Source organism: Equus przewalskii, chromosome 7 (genome assembly GCF_037783145.1).
Source record: "Equus przewalskii isolate Varuska chromosome 7, EquPr2, whole genome shotgun sequence".
NCBI lineage: Eukaryota > Metazoa > Chordata > Mammalia > Perissodactyla > Equidae > Equus > Equus przewalskii.
The window spans coordinates 16,832,119-16,857,425 of NC_091837.1; the positions used below are offsets into that span (position 1 = coordinate 16,832,119).

The 25,307-nt window shown below is 46.3% G+C and overlaps 1 protein-coding gene across 3 annotated transcripts in view; it reads left to right on the forward strand.

The window, feature by feature from the left end:
* The first annotated feature begins 1,331 nt into the window (after positions 1-1,331).
* Positions 1,332-25,307, forward strand: part of VSIG10 (V-set and immunoglobulin domain containing 10) — a 38,023-nt gene continuing 14,047 nt past the window's right edge. The window contains exons 1-4 of one of the 3 annotated variants that reach the window (XM_070628813.1): positions 1,332-1,916; positions 12,589-12,870; positions 21,311-21,613; positions 23,543-23,803. In XM_070628813.1, the coding sequence (XP_070484914.1) occupies positions 1,847-1,916; positions 12,589-12,870; positions 21,311-21,613; positions 23,543-23,803 (916 nt within the window). In that variant the 5' untranslated portion in view covers positions 1,332-1,846. Of the gene's footprint in view, positions 1,917-11,358; positions 12,082-12,588; positions 12,871-21,310; positions 21,614-23,542; positions 23,804-25,307 lie in introns of those variants that run through there. The other 2 variants (XM_070628814.1, XM_070628815.1) reach the window with 2 other exon arrangements.

Genomic DNA, 25,307 nt, shown 5'->3' on the forward strand with positions numbered 1-25,307 from the left:
AAAATGCCCCAGCCATGCAATTGTGAGGTGCTGTTATCAGTGTTGTAAAACGCTGTCCTGCAGGGTTGATCCTCAGGGGAGTGGAGAATTGGCCATAAGAACAGTGTATTTGACTCAGCAAATATATCCTGAGGCCCTGCTCTGTGTGAGGCACCACCAGGGTGACAGAAAATTCCCTACTCTCAGCTGAAAACTTGCCACTTATTGATTTTACGTATATCTTGTTAATTTCAGGTCAGGATGTGAGGTGTTTGTCAGAAAAGCTTGAGGAGCTTTTGCAATATCAAAACCAATAAACTTTCTTTTGTTTATGTAACAAATATATACTGGGTGGTAACAAGGTCCCAGGCACTGGGTATACAGGAAGAGGTCGGCCTAGCAGAGATTTTCCATCACAAGGCAAAACATGAAACACAAAACAAGAGGCAGGGAAAAGAGGAAAACTGTCAGGAGACAGAGGAAGAGTTAAAATCATTGAGCAAAAGAGGCAAAAAAGGAAGATCTGTGCAGCTTCATGGCTCAGTTCATCAGGCGAAACACGCTTTTCTTTTTACTGGTTTCAAGGGGATTTCATCACCGAACAAGTATTTCAATCAGAGGCCTTTGGGCAACAGAAGAAATCATTTTCTTAATAGCAATTTTTGGTTTTGCCCAATATTTTATGATGAGGTGATGGGGACATTTTCAAACAGAGAAAAGTTGAAAGAATGTGAACACACATATATCCACCTCCTAGAGTCTACAATTAATATTTTACCGTGTTAATTGCATTCTTTTTTAAGAGGAAGTTTCTGGTAGAGCTGTTTCATGGATCAGCTCTTCCTGAGGATGTCATAACCGTGTTTTCCCTGGGACAGAAGGATGGGATGGGGGTGTGGCGGACAGCCATGGATTTTAGCCCGGGAATGTGGCTCTGGGAATCAGACTGGATGGGGGTTGGGGTACTAAGCAGGGAAAACAAGCCCCTGAGAACCCAGTTCCGCCGACCCCCGGCCCTCGCTCCGACTGCGCTCTCAGCCGGTTAACTGCAGCGCGGGAGTCTCGCGGCTGGTCTTGGCTGGGAGGTCTCCGGGATCGTCTTTCTCCTGCCCTGGACTTGCCTTCGTTCTGCAAAGGGTGAAAAAGGGCAGCGATGGCGGCCTGGCGTCCGTGCTGAGCGCAGGAAAACAAATGAGGATCCCGAGAGGAGCTAAGCCGGGACGCCGAGGGGACCCCGAAATCTGCAGCTTGGCAGCCTGCCCCTCTGGCTCGCGACGCTCCTCTGGGAGCTGCAGCAGGAGCGCCGGGGAGGGAGCAGCCGGCGGGCCAGGGGTGAGCGGGGTGGAGGGGGTGGGCCGCCTGCGGCAGCTGCGGGGCTCTGCCGGGCCCAGCTGTCCCCGCGACTCCGGGCGGCCGTCCCGGGCGGAGTGGGCTCGGGGAGGGCCCAGCTCCGCGCTCCTCCCCCGGTCGGGCCGGACTCGGCTCGGCGCGCCCGGGAGCGCGCTCTCTGCATAAAGCCCTCCCCCCGGCCAAGGTAGAGGAAGTCGGGCTCCCGCCTGGATGGGAGGAGGGAGGGAGCCCCGCTCCTGTTGTTTTCCGCGAGCCGGAGAGGGTGGCGGTCGCAGGGGGCGGGGTGCGCCCTCCCACCCCGGGCCGTGCGCTCGGAGAGAGGATCGCGCCGGCCGCCCAGCGCAGCTCCCAGCCCCGGACATCGGGCTCACCCCCAGCATCTTCCCCCGGGGCCGCGGAAAGTGGAGCTACTCTGCCGTCCCGAGGACCTGAGAGGAGCACTTAGCACCGGGGGACGCACACCCAGCCCAGCCGGAGCCTTGTTTCCTGAGGGGCCCCTGCGCGCATCTGGGGCGAGATGGCCGCGGGCATCCAGCCCCGGGTCCTCGTCTGCCTCGGGGCGCTGCTGGCCCGCTGGGTCGCCGCAGGTAAGCGGCCGCGATCTGGACGGAAAAGTTGAGTTTTGCCCGGCAGCGGTGGGGAGGGGAGAGCCAAGGACCGAATTCCCTCCGGCTCCGCGGGATCCAGTTGTGCCCGCGGCCCCGAAGCCGCGCCGGCGGGGTCTTGAGTTTCCTGCTCGCAGCTCAGCTGTCTTTGCAGGAGGGAATTTTCCCGGGCGCTTGATGGAGGGCAAGATATCCCATCCCCACACTCTTGGACTGGGCGGCCGGCCAGGCTGCAAGGACCTGCGGAGAGGTGATGGGAATTCTGAAGATGGGAGAACTGGAGAGGCACGTGTAGGGAGAAAATGGGTTTTTATAAAGCGTCGGATGTAAATTCGCGTTCTGGTTTGACCTGCTGCGCCGGTGCTCGAAGTCGAGGCTCCTTTATTTTTCTCTCCTCCTTCTGCTCAAGGGTGAACTTGCCTTACACCTGCAACCTGTGGGTTCCCCTACACACCCCTGCAAGCCGACTTGTGCAGGCTAGCGCGTTCAAAGCTGTGCCTTCCTCCTTCACTTTTTTTTTTTAAAGATTTTATTTTTTTCCTTTTTCTCCCCAAAGCCCCGTGGTATATAGTTGTATGTTCTTAGTTGTGGGTCCTTCTAGTTGTGGCATGTGGGACGCCGCCTCAGCGTGGTCTGATGAGCAGTGCCATGTCCCTGTCCAGGATTCGAACCAACGAAACGCTGGGCCGCCTGCAGCGGAGCGCGTAAACTTAACCACTCGGCCACAGGGCCAGCCCCTTAACTTTTTATTTTGAAATAATTTCAGACCTATAAAAAACGTCTCCTTACACTTGCATGCTCTCTTCCACTTCACATGATTAGCGAAAGGACTTAACTGCTTCATCTATACTCTACCTTGGAAAATTAAGACTAGAGAGTTGCTTACAATAATATACAGAATGTAAAAAAATTGAAAAAATATTTTCGATTTTAATTCTCCAGCGAATGCATGTCTACTGTGTGCAGGGCATTGTGACAAGCAGTGAGGGGACTCCAGGGGAGGGAAGGGAGATGGAGCCAGGAGGCAGTGTAGTTACCAGAATACTTGCAGAGTGTTGCTTTCCGTGTTGTCCAGCGCTGGCACCCAGCTGGTCTCTTCTGGTGGGTTCCTGGAGGAATAGTGCTCTGAGCTTCCTAGCAGCAAGTTCCAAAAGTTCCTAATTGTTAGGCTCTTGCAAGTTTTTATTGTTTTATTTTCAGCAATCATTTGAAAACAGTAAAATTTCCCATAGTCTAAATTTTCAGTTTGTCTGGAAAAATCTGAAGATCTGGCAGCACAGGGCCTGCTTTCTCCCCTGCAACTGAGCACTGGTCACCCCCTTTTATCCTAAGGCATGTGACCCCAAATTTGTTCTCCCTCTCCCTGTTGTAGTACTTACTCCTGGTCCTCTTCAGTCATGGACCTTACCTGCTGGCCCCTCCAGGCACCTGACAGTGGTCACTGTGCTGAGGGGAGGAGGAGAGGACGCACAGTCTCCGATTAGTGGTCTCCGGAAGCTGGAGGCAATTGTCTGTTCTCTTCTCCCAGCTGTCTGCAGTGTTCACAGCACTGTGAACATCAAGGGCCTCAGGACATCAGAACCCTGGGTTGAAATCATCGTACTGGAATGAACCAGCTTTGACGCTGGCAGCAGCTCACCACCCAGGGCCGCTTCCCCTACTGCCTAGCCCAGTCATTCTGATGCCCAGGCCAGGTTCACCTCTGTGTCCAGTGCCCCAGGGGCTTCCCTAGCTTGGTGTGATTCTGTTGTTTGTTTTTCAAGTTGGGAGTTGTCTTGGGGGGCAAATTGTCTTTCTCTTGTCTCTTAACTCCAGACAACATTCATGCCTCCACTGTCACCTCAGATTGTAAATGCTGGGTTAGTCTTGGGGAGAAGTTGCTAGGAAAAAATTAACGTTTTGGTACAATCCCAACTCTAAATGATCATATGAGGGCAGCATTGGAAAATGGCCATTTATATTGCTACCTCCTTTGGTCCATATTCTGAAATTAAGGTTGGGGGACTCTAGGGGGGTCCTCTGGACACGATGTGAATGACTTTTAGTAACACAAACTATTACTACGTTTTAATTTCTCACCCTGTCTGGGTGGGAGACTGAAGTAAATGCCTGTGACCTGCAGTATGGAAAAGCTGAACAGCTATCCCAGCTCTCCCCATGACTTGCATGAGACCTTAAGTAAATCATTCAGGCTTTCTGAACCTCAGTTTTCTCAACTGTAAAATGAAAGGGTATAGGACGATCAGGCACAGAACTAGTACACGTCCAAGACTACCATTTCCATGTCCGTGGTAGACATCACTAAGCTATGACCTATTCTTCTGCACTGAGCCAGGACTCACCTTGTCTCATCTTTAACCCAGCCCACAGGGCTGTCACATCTCAGGACTAAATCCTCTCTAAGATCACCTTCAGCTTCCGTAGTTTAAAAGAATGGAGTGAGCAAAGCCAGGAGGAGAAGAGCCTGGGAAACACTTCTTGCCTTATTGGAACCTGTAGCATTTGATGACATTCTCTGCCTTCCAGCCAGTGACTTAGATTCTTTTCTTCATCTTGTCCTGGCTTTTGGGAATGAAGTGGCCAAGATGGGGAGAGTCGGAAAGTCCTGTGGCTGCAGGCTGGCTTCTGATCTTTTAAATGGAGCCTCTTCTAACCAGGCAAAAGGCCAGATACAAACAACTGTTAAACTCTTTCTTTTATAAAAGGGAAGGATGTCCCGAGGCAGGTTGCAGTTTATTTTTTTATAACAACTTTATTGAGATATAATTTACAGGCCATAAAATTCACCATTTTATTTTTTGGTGAGGAAGATTGGCCCTGAGCTAACATCTGTTGCAATCTTCCTCTTCTTGCTTGAGGGAGATTGTTACTGAGCTAATATCTGTGCCATGAGGGAGATTGTTACTGAGCTAATATCTGTGCCACTCTCCTCTATTTTCTATGTGGGACACCACCACAGCATGGCTTGAGGAGCAGTGTGTAGGGCCGCACCCAGGATCCAAACCTGTGACCTCCAGGTCGCCAAAGTAGAGTGCACGAACTTAACCACTATGCCAACAGGCTGGCCCCAGAATTCACCCTTTTAGTGTGTACAAGTCAGGGTTTTAGTATATTCACAAGATTGTGCAAACATTCCCACTAATTAATTCCAGAATATTTTCATCACCCGAAAAAGAAGCCAAAGAGAGCAGCAGGAAAGAGGGAAAAAGCTGAAGCCCTCTTCCTCCCACCCTTCTGGAGTTCTAGGCGAATAAAAGCACTTGTGTTCTGTATTAGTTATGTATTCCACAATAATGCCATGTAACAATCACACAATGACAATCAGAGCTTCCTGCTCCAGGCCTGGGGTGGTTGGCTAGTTGGCTCTGCTGACCTTGCCTGGGCTCGCTCACATGTCTGGGCATCGACTAAGTGGCTGAAGGCTGACCTGGAATGGCTTCAGCTAGGATGACTGAGACAACTAGGGTCTGCACCATGTAGTTTTCATCCTCCCCCTGGGATCTAACCTGGGCCTGTCCTTCTCAAGGTGATGGCAGAAGGTGAGATTGAGCACGCCCAATTACACAAGTGCTTTTGAAGCCTCTGCTTGCATCACATTTGCTAACATCCCATTGGCTAAAGCAAGCCACATGGCCGAGCCCAGGGGCAGGGTGGGAGGGCACTGCAGAGTGACATGGTGAAGGGCATGGAGAGTCGGGCTGGGGGGCCATGTTGGGGCCATGTTGGGTGTTTGTTATTGTGGTTTACCACAAGTTCAACGTCATCAATACTGGCCAATATTCCCCACAGGGTGGAGGCTCTCCATCTGAAAAGCAGACACCTGTTGTTTTTTTTGTGTGTGTGTGTGCAGTTTTTTTTTTTTTTATTAAGATTATGATAGATTACAACCTTGTGAGATTTCAGTTGTACATTATTGTTAGTAATGTTGTGGGTACACCACTTCACCCTTTGTGCCCTCCCCCCACCCTCCCTTTTCCCTGGTAACCACTGATCGGTTCTCCATGTCTATATGTTAACTTCCACCTATAAGTGGGGTCATACAGAGTTCGTCTTTGTCTGGCTTATTTCGCTTAACATAATACCCTCAAGGTCCATCCATGTTGATGCGAATGGAACAATTTAGTCCTTTTTTATGGCTGAGTAGTATTCCATTGTGTATATATACCATATCTTCTTTATCCAGTCGTCAGTTTCTGGGCATTTAGGTTGGTTCCACATCTTGGCTATGTAAATAATGCTGCGATGAACATAGCGGTGCATGGGACTCTTGGGATTGCTGATTTCAGGTTCTTTGGATAGATGCCCAGTAATGGGATGGCTGGGTCATAGGGTATTTCTATTTTTAACTTTTTGAGAAATCTCCATACTGTTTTCCATAGTGGTTGCACTAGTTTGCATTCCCACCAACAGTGTATGAGGGTTCCTTTTTCTCCACAACCTCCCCAACATTTGTCACTTTTGGTTTTGGATATTTTTGCCAATCTGACGGGTGTAAGGTGATATATCAGTGTAGTTTTGATTTGCATTTCCCTGATGATTAACGATGATGAACATCTTTTCATGTTTTTATTGGCCATACTTATATCTTCTTTGGAGAAATGTCTGTTCATGTCCTCTGCCCATTTTTTGATCAGGTTGTTTGTTTTTTTGTTGTTAAGCTGTGTGAGTTCTCTGTATATTATGGTTATTAATCCTTTGTCGGATAAGTAGCTTGTAAATATTTTTTCCCAATTAGTGGGCTGTTTTTTTGGTTCAATCCTGTTTTCCCTTGCTTTGAAGAAACTCTTTAGTCTGATGAAGTCCCATTTGTTTATTCTTTCTATTGTTTCCCTCATCTGAGGAGTTATAGTGTCCAAAAAGATTCTTTTGAAACTGATGTCAAAGAGTGTACTGCCTATATTCTCTTCTAGAAGACTTATTGTTTCAGGCCTAATTTTTAAGTCTTTGATCCATTTTGAGTTTATTTTTGTGAATGGTGAAAAAGAATGGTCGATTTTCATTCTTTTACATGTGGCTGTCCAGTTATCCCAGCACCATTTGTTGAAGAGACTTTCTTTTCTCCATTGTAGGCCCTCAGCTCCTTTGTCGAAGATTAGCTGTCCATAGATGTGTGGTTTTATCTCTGGGCTTTCAATTCTGTTCCATTGATCTGTGCACCTGTTTTTGTACCAGTACCATGCTGTTTTGATTACTGTAGCTTTGTAGTATGTTTTGAAATCGGGGATTGTGATGCCTCCGACTTTGTTTTTCTTACTCAGGATGGATTTAGCAATTCGCGGTCTTTTGCTGCCCCATATGAATTTTAGGATTCTTTGTTCAATTTCTGTAAAGAATGTTCTTGGGATTCTGATTGGGATAGCGTTGAATCTGTAGATTGCTTTAGGTAGTATGGACATTTTAACTATGTTTATTCTTCCAGTCCATGTGCATGGAATGTCTTTCCATCTCTTTATGTCGTCATCAATTTCTTTCAGGAAAGTCTTGTAGTTTTCATTGTATAAATCTTTCACTTCCTTGGTTAAATTTATCCCTAGGTATTTTATTCTTTTCGTTGCGATTGTGAATGGGATTGAGTTCTTGAGTTCTTTTTCTGTTGGTTCATTTTTAGTGTATAGAAATGCTACTGATTTATGTATGTTGATTTTATACCCTGCAACTTTGCTGTAGCTGTTGATTGTTTCTAATAGTTTTCCTATGGATTCTTTGGGGTTTTCTATATATAAGATCATGTCATCTGCAAACGTGAGAGTTTTACTTCTTCATTGCCTGTTTGGATTCCTTTTATTTCTGTTTCCTGCCTAATTGCTCTGGCCAACACCTCCAGCACTATGTTGAACAGAATTGGTGAAAGTGGGCACCCTTGTCTTGTTCCTGTCCTCAGAGGGATGGCTTTCAGTTTTTGTCCGTTGAGTATGATATTGGCTGTGGGTTTGTCATATATGGCCTTTATTATGTTGAGGTACTTTCCTTCTATACCCATTTTATTGAGGGTTTTTATCATAAGTGGGTGTTGGATCTTGTCAAATGCTTTCTCTGCATCTATTGAGATGATCATGTGGTTTTTGTTTCTCATTTTGTTAATGTAGTGTATCACGTTGATTGACTTGCGGATGTTGAACCATCCCTGTGTCCCTGGTATAAATCCCACTTGATCATGGTGTATAATCTTTTTGATGTATTGCTGTATTCAGTTTGCCAGAATTTTGTTGAGGATTTTTGCATCTGTGTTCATCAGTGATATCAGCCTGTAGTTCTCCTTCTTTGTGTTGTCCTTGTCAGGTTTGGGGATCAGAGTGATGTTGGCTTCATAGAATGTGTTGGGGAGTACTCCATCTTCCTCAATTTTCTGGAATAGTTTGAGAAGGATAGGTATTAAATCTTTGAATGTTTGGTAGAATTCTCCAGAGAAGCCATCTGGTCCTGGACTCTTATTTTTGGGGAGGTTTGTGATTACTGTTTCTATTTCTTTACTTGTGATTGGCCTATTCAGATTCTCCATTTCTTCCTGATTCAGTTTGGGGAGGTTGTAAGAGTCCAGGAATTTGTCCATTTCTTCTAGGTTGTTCAATTTGTTGACCTATAGTTTTTCATAGTATTCTCTTATGATCCCTTGTATTTCTTTGGTATCTGTTGTGATTTCTCCTCTCTCATTCCTAATTTTATTTACTTGAGATTTCTCTCTTCTTTTCTTGGTGAGTCTGGCCAAGGGTTTGTCGATTTTGTTAATTTTTTCGAAGAACCAACTCTTTGTTTCATTGATCCTTTCTACTGTCTTTTTAGTTTCAATATCGTTTATTTCTGCTCTTATTTTTATTATTTCCCTCCTTCTACTGACTCTGGGCTTTGTTTGTTCTTCTTTTTCTAGTTCTGTTAGATGTCGTTTGAGGTTGCTTATGTGAGCTTTTTCTTGTTTTGTGAGGTGACCCTGTATTGCGATGAAGTTCCCTCTTAGGACTGCTTTTGCTGCATCCCAAATGATTTGGTATGACGTGTTCTCATTTTCATTTGTCTCCAGATAATATTTGATTTCTTCTTTAATTTCTTCAATAATCCATTGTTTGTTCAGTAGCGTGTTGTTTAGTCTCCACATTTTTGCACGTTTCTCTGCTTTATTCTTGTAGTTGATTTCTAGTTTCATAGCATTGTGATCAGAAAAAATGCTTGATATTATTTCAACTCTCTTGTATTTATTGATGCTTGCTTTGTTTCCCAAAATATGGTCTATTCTTGAGAATGTTCCATGCACACTTGAGAAGAATGTGTAGCCTGCTGTTTTTGGATGAAGTGTTCTATATATATCTATTAAGTCCATCTGGTCTAATTTTTCATTTAATTCTATAATTTCCTTGTTGATTTTCTGTCTGGATGTTCTATCCATTGGTGTTAATGGGGTGTTGAGGTCCCCTACTATTATAGTATTGTTGTTGATGTCTTCTTTTAGTTCTGTTAAGAGTTGCTTTACAAATTTTGGTGCTCCTCTGTTGGGTGCGTATATATTTACAAGTGTTATGTCTTCTTGGTGGAGAGTCCCTTTTATCATTATATACAGTCCCTCTTTGTCTTTCTTTACCTGTTTTGCTTTGAAGTCTACTTTGTCTGATATTAATATAGCGACACCTGCTTTCTTTTGTTCATTATTAGCTTGGAGTATTGTCTTCCATCCCTTCACTCTGAGTCTGTGTTTGTCTTTGGGGCTGAGGTGTGTTTCCTGGAGGCAGCATATTGTTGGGTCTTGTTCTTTGATCCATCCTGCCACTCTGTGTCTTTTGATTGGAGAGTTCAATCCATTTACATTTAGAGTGATTATTGAAATGTGGGGGCCTACTGCTGCCATTTTATGTCTTGTTTTCCGGTTTTCTTCAATTTCCTTTGTGTCTCTTCCCATGGTTTAGTCTGTTCTGATGGAGAGCTGCTACTCTCTGTTGTTGTCCTTCTACTTATCTCCTTTACTCTTGGTTTTGTAGTCCTTTTCCTTCTTTTGATTTTTCAGGAATGAGGGTTTTCCTGAGCATTTCTTGAAGAGGAGGTTTGGTGGCAATGAACTCCCTTAATTTTTGTTTATCTGGGGAAGTTTTTATTTCTCCATCGTATTTGAAGGATATTTTCTCTGGGTGGAGAATTCTTGGCTGCAGGTTTTTGTCCTTCAGATTTTTGAATATATCACTCCACTCTCTTCTAGCCTGTAAAGTTTCTGCTGAGAAATCTGCTGAAAGCCTGGTGGGGGTTCCTTTGTAGGTAAATTTCTTCTGCCTGGCTGCCCTTAGTATTCTCTCCTTGTCGTTGACTTTTGCTAGCTTCACTACTATATGTCTTGGGGTTGGTCTACTTGCATTGACAAAGTTTGGAGATCTATTGGCTTCTGTCACATGAAGTTCCATCTCTCTCCCCAGGTTTGGGAAGTTCTCAGCCATTATTTCTTTGAATAGGCTTTCTGTCCCCTTCTCCCTTGTCTTCTCCCTCTGGTATACCTATAATCCTTAGGTTGCATCTCCTAATTGCATCAGATAATTCTCGGAGAGTTTCTTCATTTCTTTTTAGTCTTAGCTCTCTCTCCTCCTCTGCCTGCAGCATTTCCATATTCCTCTCTTCCAAATTGCTAATTCTTTCCTCCATATTATCAGCCCTGCTGTTCAGCGCGTCTAGATTTTTCTTAATCTCCTCTATTGTGTTCTTCATTTCCAGTATTTCTGTTTGGTTCTTCTTTATAGTATCGAACTCTTTTGTGACATAGCTCCTGAACTCGTTGAGTAGTCTATCTGAATTCTCTTTTAACTCACTGAGTTTTTTAATGATGGCTGTTTTGAAGTCATCATCATTTAGGTTGTATATTTCATTGTCTTTGGGATTGTTTTCTGTGTGTTTGTCATTTTCCTTCTGTTCTGGAGATTTAATATATTTTTTCATATTGCTTGATGGTGTAGATTTGTGCCTCCGCATAGAGATAGAGTTTAGTTACTGCTTCCACTTGTTTCTACTGGTGTGGTGGGGGGACAGCTGTTTATATTGCTCCAACCAGGAACCCTATCAGCTGTTGCTAACTGGGCCTGGGCCCCTCCTCACAGTCACAGTGATCCTGTGGGTTCCCTCTTCAGCTGTGGAGGCCGTCACAGGGGGGCTTCAGACTGCTGGTGCCTACTGTTGCAGACCACCTAGACGTGCTCCCTCCTTAGGTTCTGCAGCAGTGTTATGGGCTTTCCCAGTGGCCAGGGGCAGGATCACTTATATTTGCAGCTCTGTCACTGTCGGTGCCCACAAAATCTCGCTTGTCCACTATGGGCCACAGCAGAGCTATGGGAATTTTCTACAGTCTGTGGTTAGCTCGCCTAGCTATGCTACTTTTGTCCCAGGGTCTTCCAGCCTTGTGGTTGCCAGATGGGTGCTCTCTATTAGTGCTGTGCAGAGGCTATCACTGAGGCTTCTGTGAGACTGTAGAGTTTTCCCCTGGGCCACAGAGCCGGGTCGCTGGAACTCCACCCAGCCCCAGTCCTCTCCCATAGGATCTCGGGGAGCCCATTGCCCTGTCTGGGGGATAGCTGGATACCTTGAGTTCAGTGGCAGCTGGTCGGCTGCCGCCCTGCCTGGGATTCTCCTCTTTGGGACCCTCCCGGCGTTGTGGATGCTGGGTGGGGCCTCTCCGATAATGGCCGGTAAAGACCCTGCCTGCTGCCCGGACGGGACTTCAGAGTTTCTCCCCCAGGCCAAGTAGCTGGCCGCTGGAGCTCCACCCAGCCCTGGTCCTCTCCCAGGAGATCTCCGGTAGTCCCGAGCCCCTCCTGGGCGAAAGCCTGGTCAGTGGAGCCGGCGGCGGCAGCTGGCCGGCCGGCGGGCCGTTTGGGATTCTCTCCGGGAGCCCCAAGGCGTTGTGGATGCTGGGCGGGGCCTCTCCGATAATGGCAGGGAAAGACTCTGCCTGCTGCTGGGACTGAACTCTAGAGTTTCTCCCCCGGGCCGCGTAGCCAGCCGCTGGAGCTCCACCCAGGCCCGGACCTCTCCCAGGAGATCTCCGGTAGTCCTGATTCCCTCCCGGGCGGAAGCCCGGTCAGAGGAGCCGGCGGCGGCAGCTGGCAGGCCGGCGCGCTGCTTGGGATTCTCTCCGGGATCCTCCAGGCGTTGTGGATGCTGGGTGGGACCTCTCCACTAATGGCAGGTAGGGGTTTTCCCCACTGCCTCCGGTGTGTAACTCTGGAGCTTCCCTCTGGGCTCAGGTGTAATTGCAGGGGGCTTAGGTAGGGCTCTGTTCACCTGTTTCCACTGTCGCTCCTCTGGTGTGCACTCCCTCCTGTCCTTGGTGTGCGGCAATGTTCTGGGGGCGTCCACTGGAAGAAAGCTGCCCGCAGGCTCTAGGCTGTTCAGGGGTCGGGGTCAGAGAGTTTTCACCTATCTCCACCTCCTCCCGGAGGGAAGTCTGTCTGCCTTGTGATGTATAGCAGTGTGGGTCTCTCTAATGTCCTGAGATGCTATATAGATATCCTTTGTCAAGCGATGAATGTCCAATTAGTTGTAGATTCGAAGGGGGAGAGACAAAGAAGTCTGCTCATCTTGGATCTTCCTCCTGTTTTTTTTTTTTTTTTTTAAATTCTAATAGAGGGGCTGCAAAAAGGAGATCCTTCAGAGATCAGTAAAGGTAGTCACAGCCTGACCTTTCCTTGTACAGGGTTGGAGGCTGCTGTCATCGGAGAAGTTCATGAGAACATTACTCTGCCCTGTGGCGACATCTCGGGACCGAGGGGCCTAGTGACCTGGTACCGCAATGACTCGGAGCCCGTCTTCCTCCTGTCCTCGAATTCCAGCCTCCCACCAGCCGAGCCGCGCTTCTCCCTGGCGAATGCCAGCTCCCTGCACATTGAGGCGCTGAGCCTGCAGGATGAGGGGAACTACACCTGCCGGGAGGTCCTGAACGAGACTCAGTGGTTCCAAGTGTGGCTGCAGGTGGCCAGTAAGTGGGATGGGAGCAGACTGGGGCTGGCTGGTGAGGTGCTCACAGCCTTGGACAGGAGGAGGGCTTGGGAGTCGATGGCCTGAGCTTCATTCCGGGCTCTGCCTCCTGTGTGCTGGGTGACCTCTCGCACCAGTATTTCCTCATCTGTAAAATGGGGATGAAAAGAAGTCCTGCCTCACAGAATTGCTGTGACGGATACCAGTTTATAAAGTGCCGTAAACAGTTCCTGGAATATTGGTTAGTGATTACTTTCGACTTGTTGTTAATATTATCCTTACCATTAATATCATTTTATTATGCAGCAAAGTCAGAGTATAAAGTAATCGAGTCAGCCTGCCTGAGTTCCACTCCTAAGGCTGTTGCTTAATTCTCTATTATCGTGAGTAAGTAGCTTAATATCTCGGAGCTTCGATTTTTCTTATTTGTTAACTGGGGACAAAACACTGCACGCCTGATCCCGTACGTGCCCTTATGCTACAGTGCTCAGTACAGGGCTTGGCATGAGCTACTGTTACTACTGTGCTTTCCAAAAACAGTCTCTCATGTCTGTCAATAGACATGTGTGAATTTAGAACAGGGGTTGGCAGACTACAGCCTGTGTGCCACATCCAGCCTGCTGCCTATTTTTGTATGGCCTGTAAGCTACAAATATTTTTTTACCTTTTTAAACAGTTGAAAATAAATCAAAAGAAGCATAAGATTTGTGATGTGAAAATATATGGAATTCAAATTTCAGTGTCCATAAAGAAGGTTTTCTTGGAACACAGCCACACTCATCCATTTACATATTATCTCTGACTGCCCTTGGCAGAGTTGAGTGGCCGTAACACAGATTGTATGGCCTGCAAAGCCTAAAATATTTATTCTCTGGCCCTTTACAGAAAAAGTTTGCTGGTCACAGGTTTAGAGGGACATGCACATTCTATATCCAGGTTGTGTAGTTTAGTAGAAATGCTCATATGATCATTTTACTGCTCCCTAGTTTCCTCGTCTGTAAAATAAGAATTTACTCATTCCTTTATTCCACATATATTTATTGAGAGCTTGATGCCAAGCACTGTTCCAGGTATTGGACCACAGGCGTGAACAGGATGGACAAGATCCCTGCATGCGTGGAGCTGACATCCTAGAGGGAGAAGACGGACCGTAAACCAGTGAACGAAAGCATCAGGCAATATCAGAGTGCAAGGCTATGCAGAGAATTGAGATGGGGTGATGTGATTCTCTGAAACACTAAATTGGGGGATCAGAGAGGAGCTTTTGGAGGGTGTGACATCAAAGCTAATTGATAAGTAAGGAGCCAGTTGTGCAAAGAGGAGACAGAGAGCGATCCAGTAGGACCTACGACCAGTGCCAGATGGGTAGAGCATGGTGCACGTGCAGACGGGGAGAAGGTTGGTGTGGTGCGAGCCCAGTGTGTGAGAGGGTAGGATGTGTGAGACGGGGGAGGCAGGGCCACACTGTGGGGGCCGGGGAGGCCTCATGTTGTGTTGAACTATGCCCCCCAAAAAGATATAGTGAAGTCCTAACTCCTGGTACCTGTAAATGTGACCTTATTTGGAAATGGGGTCTTTGCAGATGTAATGAAATTAAGATGAGGTCATTAGGCTGGACCAAAATTGACTGGCATTCTCATAAGAGGAGGAAAATGCATGTGAATACAGAGACACACGGGGAGAACATCATATAACGACAGAGGCAGAGACTGGAGTGATGTAGCTGTAAGCCAAGGCATGCCAAGGACTGATGGCCAACACCAGACATGAGGGAAGAGGCAAGGAAGGACTCTCCCCTAGAGCCTTTGGAGGGAGTGTGGCTCTTCTGAAACCTCGGTCTCCGGCCTCTAGAACGTGAGGGAATCAATTGCTGTTGTTTGAAGCCATCTAGTTGTTGGTACCTTATTAAGGCAGCCCCAGGAACGAATACACCTAGTAAGGAATTGGGATTTTATTCTGGGTACAGGGGAAACTCTTGGAGCTTTAAGCAGGTGTGTGGATTATTTGAATTACACATGGAGAATGTATGTGTGTGGTCTTGAGAAGGACTGATAAAATAAACACAGGAACGCCAACTGGAGGTACGAAATGTTGGTAGCCAAAGCCAGGGTGGCAGCAGTGGCCCTGGTGAAAATGAACAGGTTCAGAAAATATTTTGGAGGTAGACCAGTGAGACTCGCTGGTGGATTAGAAGTGGAGAAGGAAGGAAAGAGAGGTTTCCAGAATGCTTCTAGATGTTTGGATGGTCTCTAAGGTTTCCGCCAACTCTCAAGGCTTATGGAATTTGTGAGCGCAGTGTTTTTGTGTCTGGAGATGCCACAGCTGAATTGCTGAATGGCCAGGAATGAATGTGGGTGGAACGAAAAATGCCACCCATTTTGGCCCAGATCTTTTCAGTTCCCACTGTGAGCCTATGGGCGAGTGCTGGCAGGCCTCCCTTCCTCCGGGGGCCAAACAGTAATTAATAATTCCTTCATGTCGGTCTCTCATCAATAAATATCTTCTCTTTTGACCACAGAGGGTACAGTGGCAATACAGCATTTTGGTTTTTTTATCATCGCTCTCTCCAGTTTATGATGACTCTATCTGACACTGATTTATTAATCATTGCCTAAGTTTATTGGAGGATTGATTAGTTTCATTATTGCCCTGTAGGGAGATAAATGCAAGCCCTTCTTATGATGAAAATGAACTTACATCTTAAAAAATATCACTAAACTGAAATGGCGCTTTGGGCTCCCTGAGTTACAGTGGTACGATTCGTATTACAGAAACTTCTTTATTTGGAAACATAGGATGTCCCTGACTAGTGTCGGGCTTGTTGATAAAAACAGGACACAGACTATCTTAGTTCGGGTTGCTATACCAAAAATAACATAGGCTGGGTGGCTTAAACAACAAACATTTATTTCTCATGGTTCTGGAGGCTGGAAGTCCAAGATTAGGTGCCGGCAGATCCAGTGTCTGGCAAAGCCCCTTCCTGGTTTGCACATAAATGTCTTCTCATTGTGCCCTCACATGGTGGAGGGCAGAGAGAGGAAGCAAGCTTTCTGGGGTCTCTCCTTATAAGGGCACTAATCCCATTCAGGAGGACTCTATGCTCATGACCTAATCACCTCCCGAACACGCACCTCCTAACACCGTCACACTGGGGACAGGCTTCAGCATATGAATTTGTGGGGGATACAGACATTCAGTCCATAGCACAGACATCCTCTGGTTTCACATACACCAGAGCCCTCTAGAATCTCAGGCCTTGTTCCCATCCAGGAGAACCCCAGGCAAACACCAGACCCCTCCGGGCATCAGAGAACCCCTTCTTGCTCTTGCGACAGCAGGCAAAGGGGAGGCCTTGGCATCTCAGATTGGAACTTGGCCCTCATTTCTGCATAGAAGATTTAGTTATGATGGCTTTATAGTATATTTTGAATTCAGGGCATGTGATACCTCCAGCTTATTGTTTTTTCTCAGGATTGCTTTGGCTATCTAGGGTCTTTTGTTATTCCATATAAATTTTAGGATTCTTTGTTCTATTTCTGTGAAGAATGTCATTGGGATTCTGACTGGGATTGCATTGAATCTATAGATTGCTTTGGGTAGTATGGACATTTTAACTATATTTATTCTTCTAATCCCTGAGCACGGAATAGCTTTCCCTTTCTTTGTGTCTCCTCCAATTTCTTTCAATAATGTCATATAGTTTTCAGCATAGAAGATTTGAGAATATGGATTAGGCTTGATCCAATCACTATTTCTTGGAGGGCGGTGGTATTGCTGAGTGGCTGAGGGCGTACACTCTGAGGTCCAGCTGCCTGGATCCAAATCCAGTCCTGCAGGCTGTTGTCCTTGTGACCTTGGGGGAAGTCACCTGCACTCCTCTAACTTTAGTTTTGTCATCTGTGAAATCAGGGGTAATGGTGGAAACTCGGCACAGATTTACTGCTCACATTCATGAAATGAACATGCCAGCTCTCAGCACAGAGCTAGGCACACTGTATGCCTTTGGCCCATGTACCTCGATCAACTGGTTAAGCAGGTGGCAGATTCCTCTGGGAAAAATGCATCTCAAATTCCCAGCAATTGGTTAGCGTCTGGGCCTTTTGAACAGGAGTTGCTGTTGGTCAGGGACTCTGTGTGCCTAGATTTTGCTTCTATCTTTTCACTGACGTGGTTGATAACTTAGTCTCTTAAGGAGAAAAGTTTGCAAACATTCTAACATGCCCTTGGAAGCTAGAAAAAAATTCCAATATGTGACAAGTTGTTATTTGTGAGTGACACTGAATGTAGGAATGGCCAGAGATGCTGTAGAAACACGAAGCGGGCTGTATGAAGGCCGGTAGCTTCCCCTCCTTACCACTTGGATCTCTGCTTATTGATCGGTGGGCCTTTGGTGCCTCTGCCTTCCAGGGAATCAGGTTTTCTATAGGCCTGGGGTGATTCAACCTACCTGGAATGGGCACCACAACGTGATTTTTGTTATTCATCTCAGGACGACAGAGTCTGCGCCGTTACTTGTTAATTTAATGGTGCGGTTGAAGAGACTTACCATCAGGATTGGGGCTGCTGCTCCAGAGAGTACAGAAACCCCTTAGCATAGAGCCGTTCAGGGCTGCTGTGGCATTTATTTTATTGACTTACCCTCTCCTGCCTCCAGATTGGGGTGAATATGAGGTTAGAACTGCTGTGTGTTTATCTGCAGAAAGGCTGGAGGGACGGAGAAGGTAGCATAGACCTTAAGACATTCCAGTAGACTTTGTGCTTTTTAGCTTCTTTGTGCCCTTATGCATTGGGGAGCTGAGTGATCACGCTAAAGATTAGTCCGTGAAAGACTGCAGTCAGAGTTCATGGAACACGGGGCCAGACTCTCCCTGTGTCTATTATCTCAGGCCAAACAAGGGTCGAGGGAGCATTGGAGCTGGTTGGCACCTGGGTAATGAGGAAGCTGGTTTGTATGAACCTCCAGGAACCCTTTTGGGTTCAGTTGGGGCTTGGGGGATGGGGAGTGCTCCTGTCTGGCCAGTGATGTGGCCGCCATTCCAGACTTCCAGGAAAGAGTTTCAGGAAAGTCCCACATTCCCTGACTAATTGGGCCCATCGGATTTGCACTTGTTCTTTGTTGGCAGTGGTGACACTGTGCCTTGTCACAACATAAGCATAAGAAGAACATAAACATAAGAAGAGAGACTGTTGGCTTCCATCAGAAGATGGATAATCCTTGCCCATGGATTGATTCATTTGAGTCTTGCCAAGCTCATCTGAAGCAGAGATAGGTGTTTATAAGAGGCTGAAGACCTTTGGGTTCTGGCTTTTGGGATGGGATCGGCAGTCATCAGGGAGCTCAGGAGGCAGTGAGGTTGTCGCAGTTGTTTCTATGTTCAGTCTCTGAAAGTGATATCAAAACAGTCTCTGTAAGTTTTCCCAAGGATCTCATCCCACCGTAGAACTATAGGTATGTCCCCTGATTAGTAGAGACTGCCTAGTATATTCTTAGGTCATTTTCAAATAGAAAATACTGGTATAAAGAGTAAATGCCTACTGATAGATAGTGGTAGATTGTTCTAGAACGGGAATCAAACTTTTTCTGTAGAGAGCCAGATGGTTGATATTTTAGACTTCATGGGCCAATGGGTAATATTGAGGATATTATATAAGTACTTATAAAACAAGAGAGAAAACATATTTCCACATTTTTTTTCTTGACAAAATTCAAAATATAATAATTACTGTTTTTATAGTACAGTGTAGTGAAAAGAATGGAATTTATTTTTGGGAGGATAACATTTCACTTAATTGGGGTTCAAAGTTAGTGTTCACTCTCATCAAATCCACTGCAAATGTTCATCTATAAACATCGTTATTAGCTTGTGGGCTGTGCAAAAACAGACAGTGGATCATCATTTGCTAGAGCCTGTCACTGAATCAGTCTGCGCATATACCTCTGATAACAAAACCAGGTAAGATTTATAGGACGTTGACCACATGTCAAACACCAGGCTAGTGTTTTGCTTATATTTTCTCATTGGATCCTTCAGGAACCCAGTGATAGAATTATTACTGTTCTTTTCATTTGAAAGGAAGGACAGGAAAGTACGAATGAGAGGGGTGGGCACTTGACCAAGGTTTTGCGTCTTTAAGTGGCAACAGGATTTACACCCAGTTCTGTCTGAATTCAGAGTACAAGCGCATAACCACTAGGCTCAGGCATCCAACCAAGAAAGAGTTGAGAACTGAAACTGACAATGACTAAGGCCTCGATAAGATGCTGAACCTTTGTAACCACTCTATATTTTTATTTATTTGCCCTTTTATTTTTGTTTCCTCCCCCATTTGTCTATCTGATTACTACCATCACCCCGCAAGCAAAAAGGGCTGGTGGTTTCTCTAGGGATATCAAGGGGGCGGAGAGAGAGGTGGGAGGGAAGAAAATGGCTGCCTCCTTCTTTGTAGTAAATCAGAGTAGGGGAAGAACCCCAGGGAATCAAGAAGATGGTGTCAGCTTTAATTAAGTAAGCAGACTCAACCCAAGGGGTTTATAGCTGAGCTGTAACCTTTGAACACCTAATTCAGGAGGCCTTTCAGGTTCTCTCATTTTTTTTTTAACTCTTCCACCTGCTTCCTTCTCATCCATTCCCTGTTTCCTACCCCATTTCTTGCTGAGAACTGCGCTGGCCAAAAGCCCCTCCGAGCCAGTTTCTGGGAGTCCACACTGTCCATGCCAGGCCACTGTGGCCCTCCAGACGACAATCTGGAAGACCCAGGCTGTCCAGTGTAACACACTACCTTTGCTGGCCCGGGTGTGCTCTCAGTACTGCAGAGGTACGCTGCACTTAGCTGGGTGCCTGCCAGCTGTGGGCACGCCCTGGGACCTGCTGCTCCACATACCTAACCAGCTAGCCAGCAACAGTGAATGGGACGTTTGAGCACCTCCCAAACCACAGTAGAATTTTTTCTGCACTCCCTTCTGGGAGGTGACATGATTGCAGCAAATCACTGCAACTATTAGGAGCCAGCCCCAACTTGACAAGCATATTGTCAAGAATATTGTCCTCAGAAACCCACAATTTCTGTAGTTATACAGTGACTCCAGACATAGATAAAGTAGATGCTGTATTTTGTGGGGTTCTGGGAAAGCCTTTTCCTTCCCCAAATAATTTTTCCCACTGGCCTATTTCTGTTCAAAATTCTACAGTCATAGATTTATTCCTTTGGCCATGCAGTGCCCTCCTAACTTCTTCTTTTTAAAAGAGGACATCTTTGGGAGGGGTGACACACTAAATGACTTTAGTATACACAGGTGTTAAGATTTATTCTTTTCATCAAAGGGGATGTCGGTGCATGGGTACCAACAGTGGGAAGGCATTTCTGGGGACAAGAAGTTCAGAAATGTGAGGGGAAACCAAGATAAGACCTAGCATTGATCAACTGCTTTCAACGTGCCAGGCACTGTTCTGAGTGCTCTACTGTAGTAACTCTTTTAATTGTCACCACAATCCCCTATGGTAGGTTCTAGCATCACCCCCATTTTACAGATGTGGAAATGGAGACTAGGAGAGGTTAAGTAATTTGTCCAAAGTCACACAGCTAGTAAGTGGAGTCCAGACTTGGAACTGGAACCAATGTTTCTGGTCTTTCAGTGTGAAATTGTGCTGTGTGTCCCGAAGACCACCTCCAGTTTTAGCGCTTCTCCAGGAGAACTCAGAGAACTCAGTGTGTAAAATTACAGTGAAGGGATACGAAGCAGAATCAGCCAAGAGAAACGGTACACGGGTTAAGCCCAGGGAAAACCAGGAGGCAGCTTCCAAGGGTCCCTTCCCAGGGGCATCACATGGGACACGATTAATTCCCCCAGCAACAAGTTGTGGCCACACGTGTGAAATGCCGCCTACCAGGGAAGCTCCTTAGAGACTCAGCACCCTGGGTTTTTACTGGGGCTAGTCACGTAGGCATCCTCTGCCCAGCACATACCGAAATTCCAGACTCTCAGAGGGAAAGCAGGTGTTCAGCATAAACCACGCTGTTAGTACAAACAGCATAGGCACAGAGAGTCCCCCTCTTATCAGTTCTGGGAATGGTGAGAACTCTCCCGAAACCTAAGTTCTCAGCTGCCAGCCAAGGCCAACCTTGTAAGCAGGCCTTTCTAAGGACAGCAGACTCAGGCCTGCAGTGTCAGCTCTTTAGTGCACAGATAGCCTTTCCATTCACCAGTGTTTTTGAAGAGGAGCAATTCGCATATTCCCTTTTCTATAAGGATTGATAGCCCCGATAAGTCTCACGTAATCACTCAGGATTAAATAAGGGTACTTGCCGTAAGGGCACTTAGCATAGCATTTGTCACATAGTAAGTATTCCATATTGTCCTCATTGGCTGCTTCCTGATCATTTGTGTCTGCTGGAGCTCAAATGAACTCTCAAGTCTTCCCCATCCCCCCTGTTCTTCTCAGGCGGCCCCTATCAGCTTGAAGTCAACATTTCCACCACCGGCTCGCTCCCCAACGGCACCCTCTATGCAGCCCAGGGCTCCCAGGTGGATTTCAGCTGCAGGAGCAACTCCCGGCCTTCGCCTATGGTGGAGTGGTGGTTCCAGGCCCCGCATTCCAGGAACGAGCCCTTTGGAAACAACCTGACGGTCAGCTGTTTCACTCTGCTGCTGATGTCGAGAAACCTCCAAGGGAACTACACCTGTTCGGCCATGAACATGCTCAGTGGGAGGCATCGAAAGGTGACCACTGAGCTCCTTGTCTACTGTGCGTAAGCAGCACTCCCCGCCCCCACTTCCTCTCCTTGACCCTTTGTGAACTGCATGTTTGTGCCTCTTCCTTTTGTCGACAAAGGTGTGCCCGCTGCATGAGTCCTACCATGCTTCAGCATACACGGACACACCCAGGGGCTGCATGTCAGAGAGGGAGTCACCTCTTCTAGAAGCTTGCTGCTAAGTAGGGGTACAGAAGAGTCCCTGTGAGCCAGAGAGGGAATTAATGCCTAGCTTAATGCTTTTTTTTTTAATTGAGATGAAAGTCCATAACATTAACCATTTTAAAATGTACAACTCAGTGGCATTTAGTACATTCACAATGTTGTGCAGCCATCACCTCTATCTAGTTCCAGAACATCTTCATCACCCCGAATGGAATCCCGTATCCATTAAGCAGTCCCTCCATCCCCTCAGCCCCTGGCACCCGCCAGTCTGTTCTAGCTCCACGCATGCACCTGCTCTGGACATTCCATATAAACGGAATCAGACACTATGTGGCCTTTTGTGACTGGCTTCTTTCTCTTAGCATCAAGTTTTTGAGATTCATCCATGTTGTAGCATGTGTCAGTACTGCCTTTCTTTTTATGGTTGAATAATATTCTGTTATATGGATAGACCACAATTTGTTTATTCATTCATCTATCCTCATGCACTCTATTCCTGAAGCCTGGGCCCTCTAGCACTGTTAGGAACCAGCATGAATCTTTATTTTTGGGGTGAGGAAATAACCAAATGCATTTAGACACAAATTTCCCAAACGAAAATAACTGTAGACACGCTGAGTATACTCATAATCGATGCTAACCAAAGGGAACATCAGAACAACAAATTAGTGGGCAGGATAATGACACATTATTTAATTCATGTTATTCAGAACTTTTATGTGTCTCTATGTTCTCTGTCATAAATGACATTTATTGTATATAAAGTCAAATGTGCTTGCTGTTGGAAATATAAATGAATACAGTCACATGCCGCATAATGACGTTTCAGTTAAAGACAGACTGCATATACGAGGGTGGTCCCGTAAGATTAGTACCATAGAACCTAGGTGTGTGGTAGGCTGTGCCATCTAGGTTTGTGTAAGTACACTCTACGTGTTCACACAATGATGAAATCGCCTAACAACACATTTCTTAGAATGTATCCTTGTCGTTAAGCAATGCATGACTGTATAAAGAAGAAAAGAATCACTTGTACTCTAACCATTATTTTGGTATATTTCCAATAATTTTTCTTGTAGATGCCACATATCTATTCATCCACGTAAGATCCAAATTTATTTCTATTTATGGATATTATATAAAATATATAGAAATATTTGATTCATACATAATATATACATAGTATATACATTTATAATATATATGAATTTTTATAGTTATTAATACATGTATTGGATTTACAGGTTTGTAACTTATTAAGTTTTTATGTGTGTTTTAATAATACATGCACATAATAAAAAGGAAGTATATGTTGGGGGTGGGGGTGAATCTGTCCCCCTCCCATCTGTAACTCCCTCTAGGGATCAGCACTGTCCAGTAGAACTTTCCATGATGATGGAAATGTTCTATTCTGTGTGATCTGATACAGTAGCCACCCACCATGTGTGATTACTGAGCTCTTAAAATGTGGGTAGTGTGATAGAAGAACTAAATTTGTAATTTAATTTAAATTTAAATAGCCACATGTGGCTAGCAAGAAATGCAACGATAAATGAGGCCCATGTCCCCCTTGGAGATTTAACACCCAACAGAGAGAACCTGACTATTGTCAGGCACTCATTTGTGCTGGGAGCTATTTCAAGGTACCCTAACTGGGGTGGATGTTTCTCTGATACCCTGGCTCTGTAAGCTTGAGAGCCAGCCCAATGGCTTGTCTTGAGTCTGTGATTAAGCCCACGTCCTCTGGTGTTTTGCAGACCCCCCTCCATCAGCTCCTCAGTGCTGGGCAGAGATGTCACCAGGATTGTTCAAGCTGCAGCTCACCTGTCGCTGGGACGGGGGATACCCAGACCCAGACTTTCTGTGGACAGAAGAGCCAGGAGGTGTTGTCGTGGGCTCATCAAAACTGGGAGTGGAGATGCTGAACCAGTCCCAACTGTCGGATGGCAAGAAGTTCAAGTGTGTTGGGAGCCACGTAGTGGGGCCAGAGTCAGGAGCCAGCTGTGTGGTACAGATCAGTGAGTCTGGCTTGCCTTGTCCTGGGGTTGGGGTCCACCCACCTTCCTTTCTTCTGGGAGGACCATTTAAAAGAAGGTCTGGGAAAGAAATCCCAGGGTGTCAGAATGAACTGAATTCCTTCCATTTCTTCCTTTCTTTTGCTTTGTTTCCTTCCTTTCAAACTTAAAAATGCTTAACCAAGCTTCTTGGTCCTAGTCCAAGCTGTTTTTCACTTGTCAAATACTCACTGAGCACCTACTCTGTGCCAGGCACAGTTTCTAGGTGCTGGAGATGGAGCAGTGAACAAGACGGACAAGGTTCATTTATTAGTTACCTCCTGTTATGTAACAAATTACCACCAAACTTAATGGCTTAAAATAACAAGTCATTTATTCTCTCACTATTTCTGTGGGCCAGAAACGCAGACAGGCATTGTGGGGATGGTGTGTCTCAGCTCCATGATGCCTGGAGACTCAGCTGAAAGAGGAGGGCTGAAATCATCTGAAAGATCCACTTCGAAGGATCATACAGCTGGCAAGTTGCTTCCTCACCGTGTGGGCCTCTCCACACGGCTGCTTAAGTGTCCTCACAACATGGCAGCTGGCTGCCCCCAGAGCAAGTGATGCAAGAGGGCGTGAGCCAGGCAGATCCTATCCTTTTTATGACCTAGCCTCAGAAGTCACATGACATCCCTTCCACCACATACTATTCATTAGAAGTGAGTCACTAAGTCTGGGTCCACTTTGAAAGGGTACAGGAAGTATTAAGCTCCATTTTCCTTTTTATTTTTTTGAGGAAGATTATCCCTGAGCTAACTGCTGCCAATCCTCCTCTTTTCACTGAGGAAGACTGGCCCTGAGCTAACATCCGTGCCCATCTTCCTCCACTTTATACGTGGGACGCCTGCCACAGCATGGCTTGCCAAGTGGTGCCATGTCCGCACCCGGATCGGAACTGGAGAACCCTGGGCCGCCGAAGCAGAATGTGCGCACTTAACCACTGCTCCACTGGGCTGGCCCCCCATTTTCTTTTTTTTTTTTTTTTTTTAAAGATTTTATTTTTTCCTTTTTTCTCCCCAAAGCCCCCCGGTACATAGTTGTGTATTCTTCGTTGTGGGTTCTTCTAGTTGTGGCATGTGGGACGCTGCCTCAGCGTGGTCTGATGAGCAGTGCCATGTCCGCGCCCAGGATTCGAACCAACGAAACACTGGGCCGCCTGCAGCGGAGCGCGCGAACTTAACCACTCGGCCACGGGGCCAGCCCCCCCATTTTCTTTTTTTAAAGATTGTCCTGAGCTAACATCTGTTGCCAATCTTTCTTTTTTCCTTCTTCTTATCCTCCCCAAAGCCCCCCAGTACACAGTTGTATATTCTAGTGGTAGTTCCTTCTGGCTCTGCTGTGTGGGATGCTGCCTCAGTATGGCCCGATGAGCGGTGCTGGGTCTGCACCCAGGATCCAAACTGGTGAAACGCAGGGCCGCTGAAGCAGAGCACACGAACTTAACCACTCGGCCATGGGGGCGGCC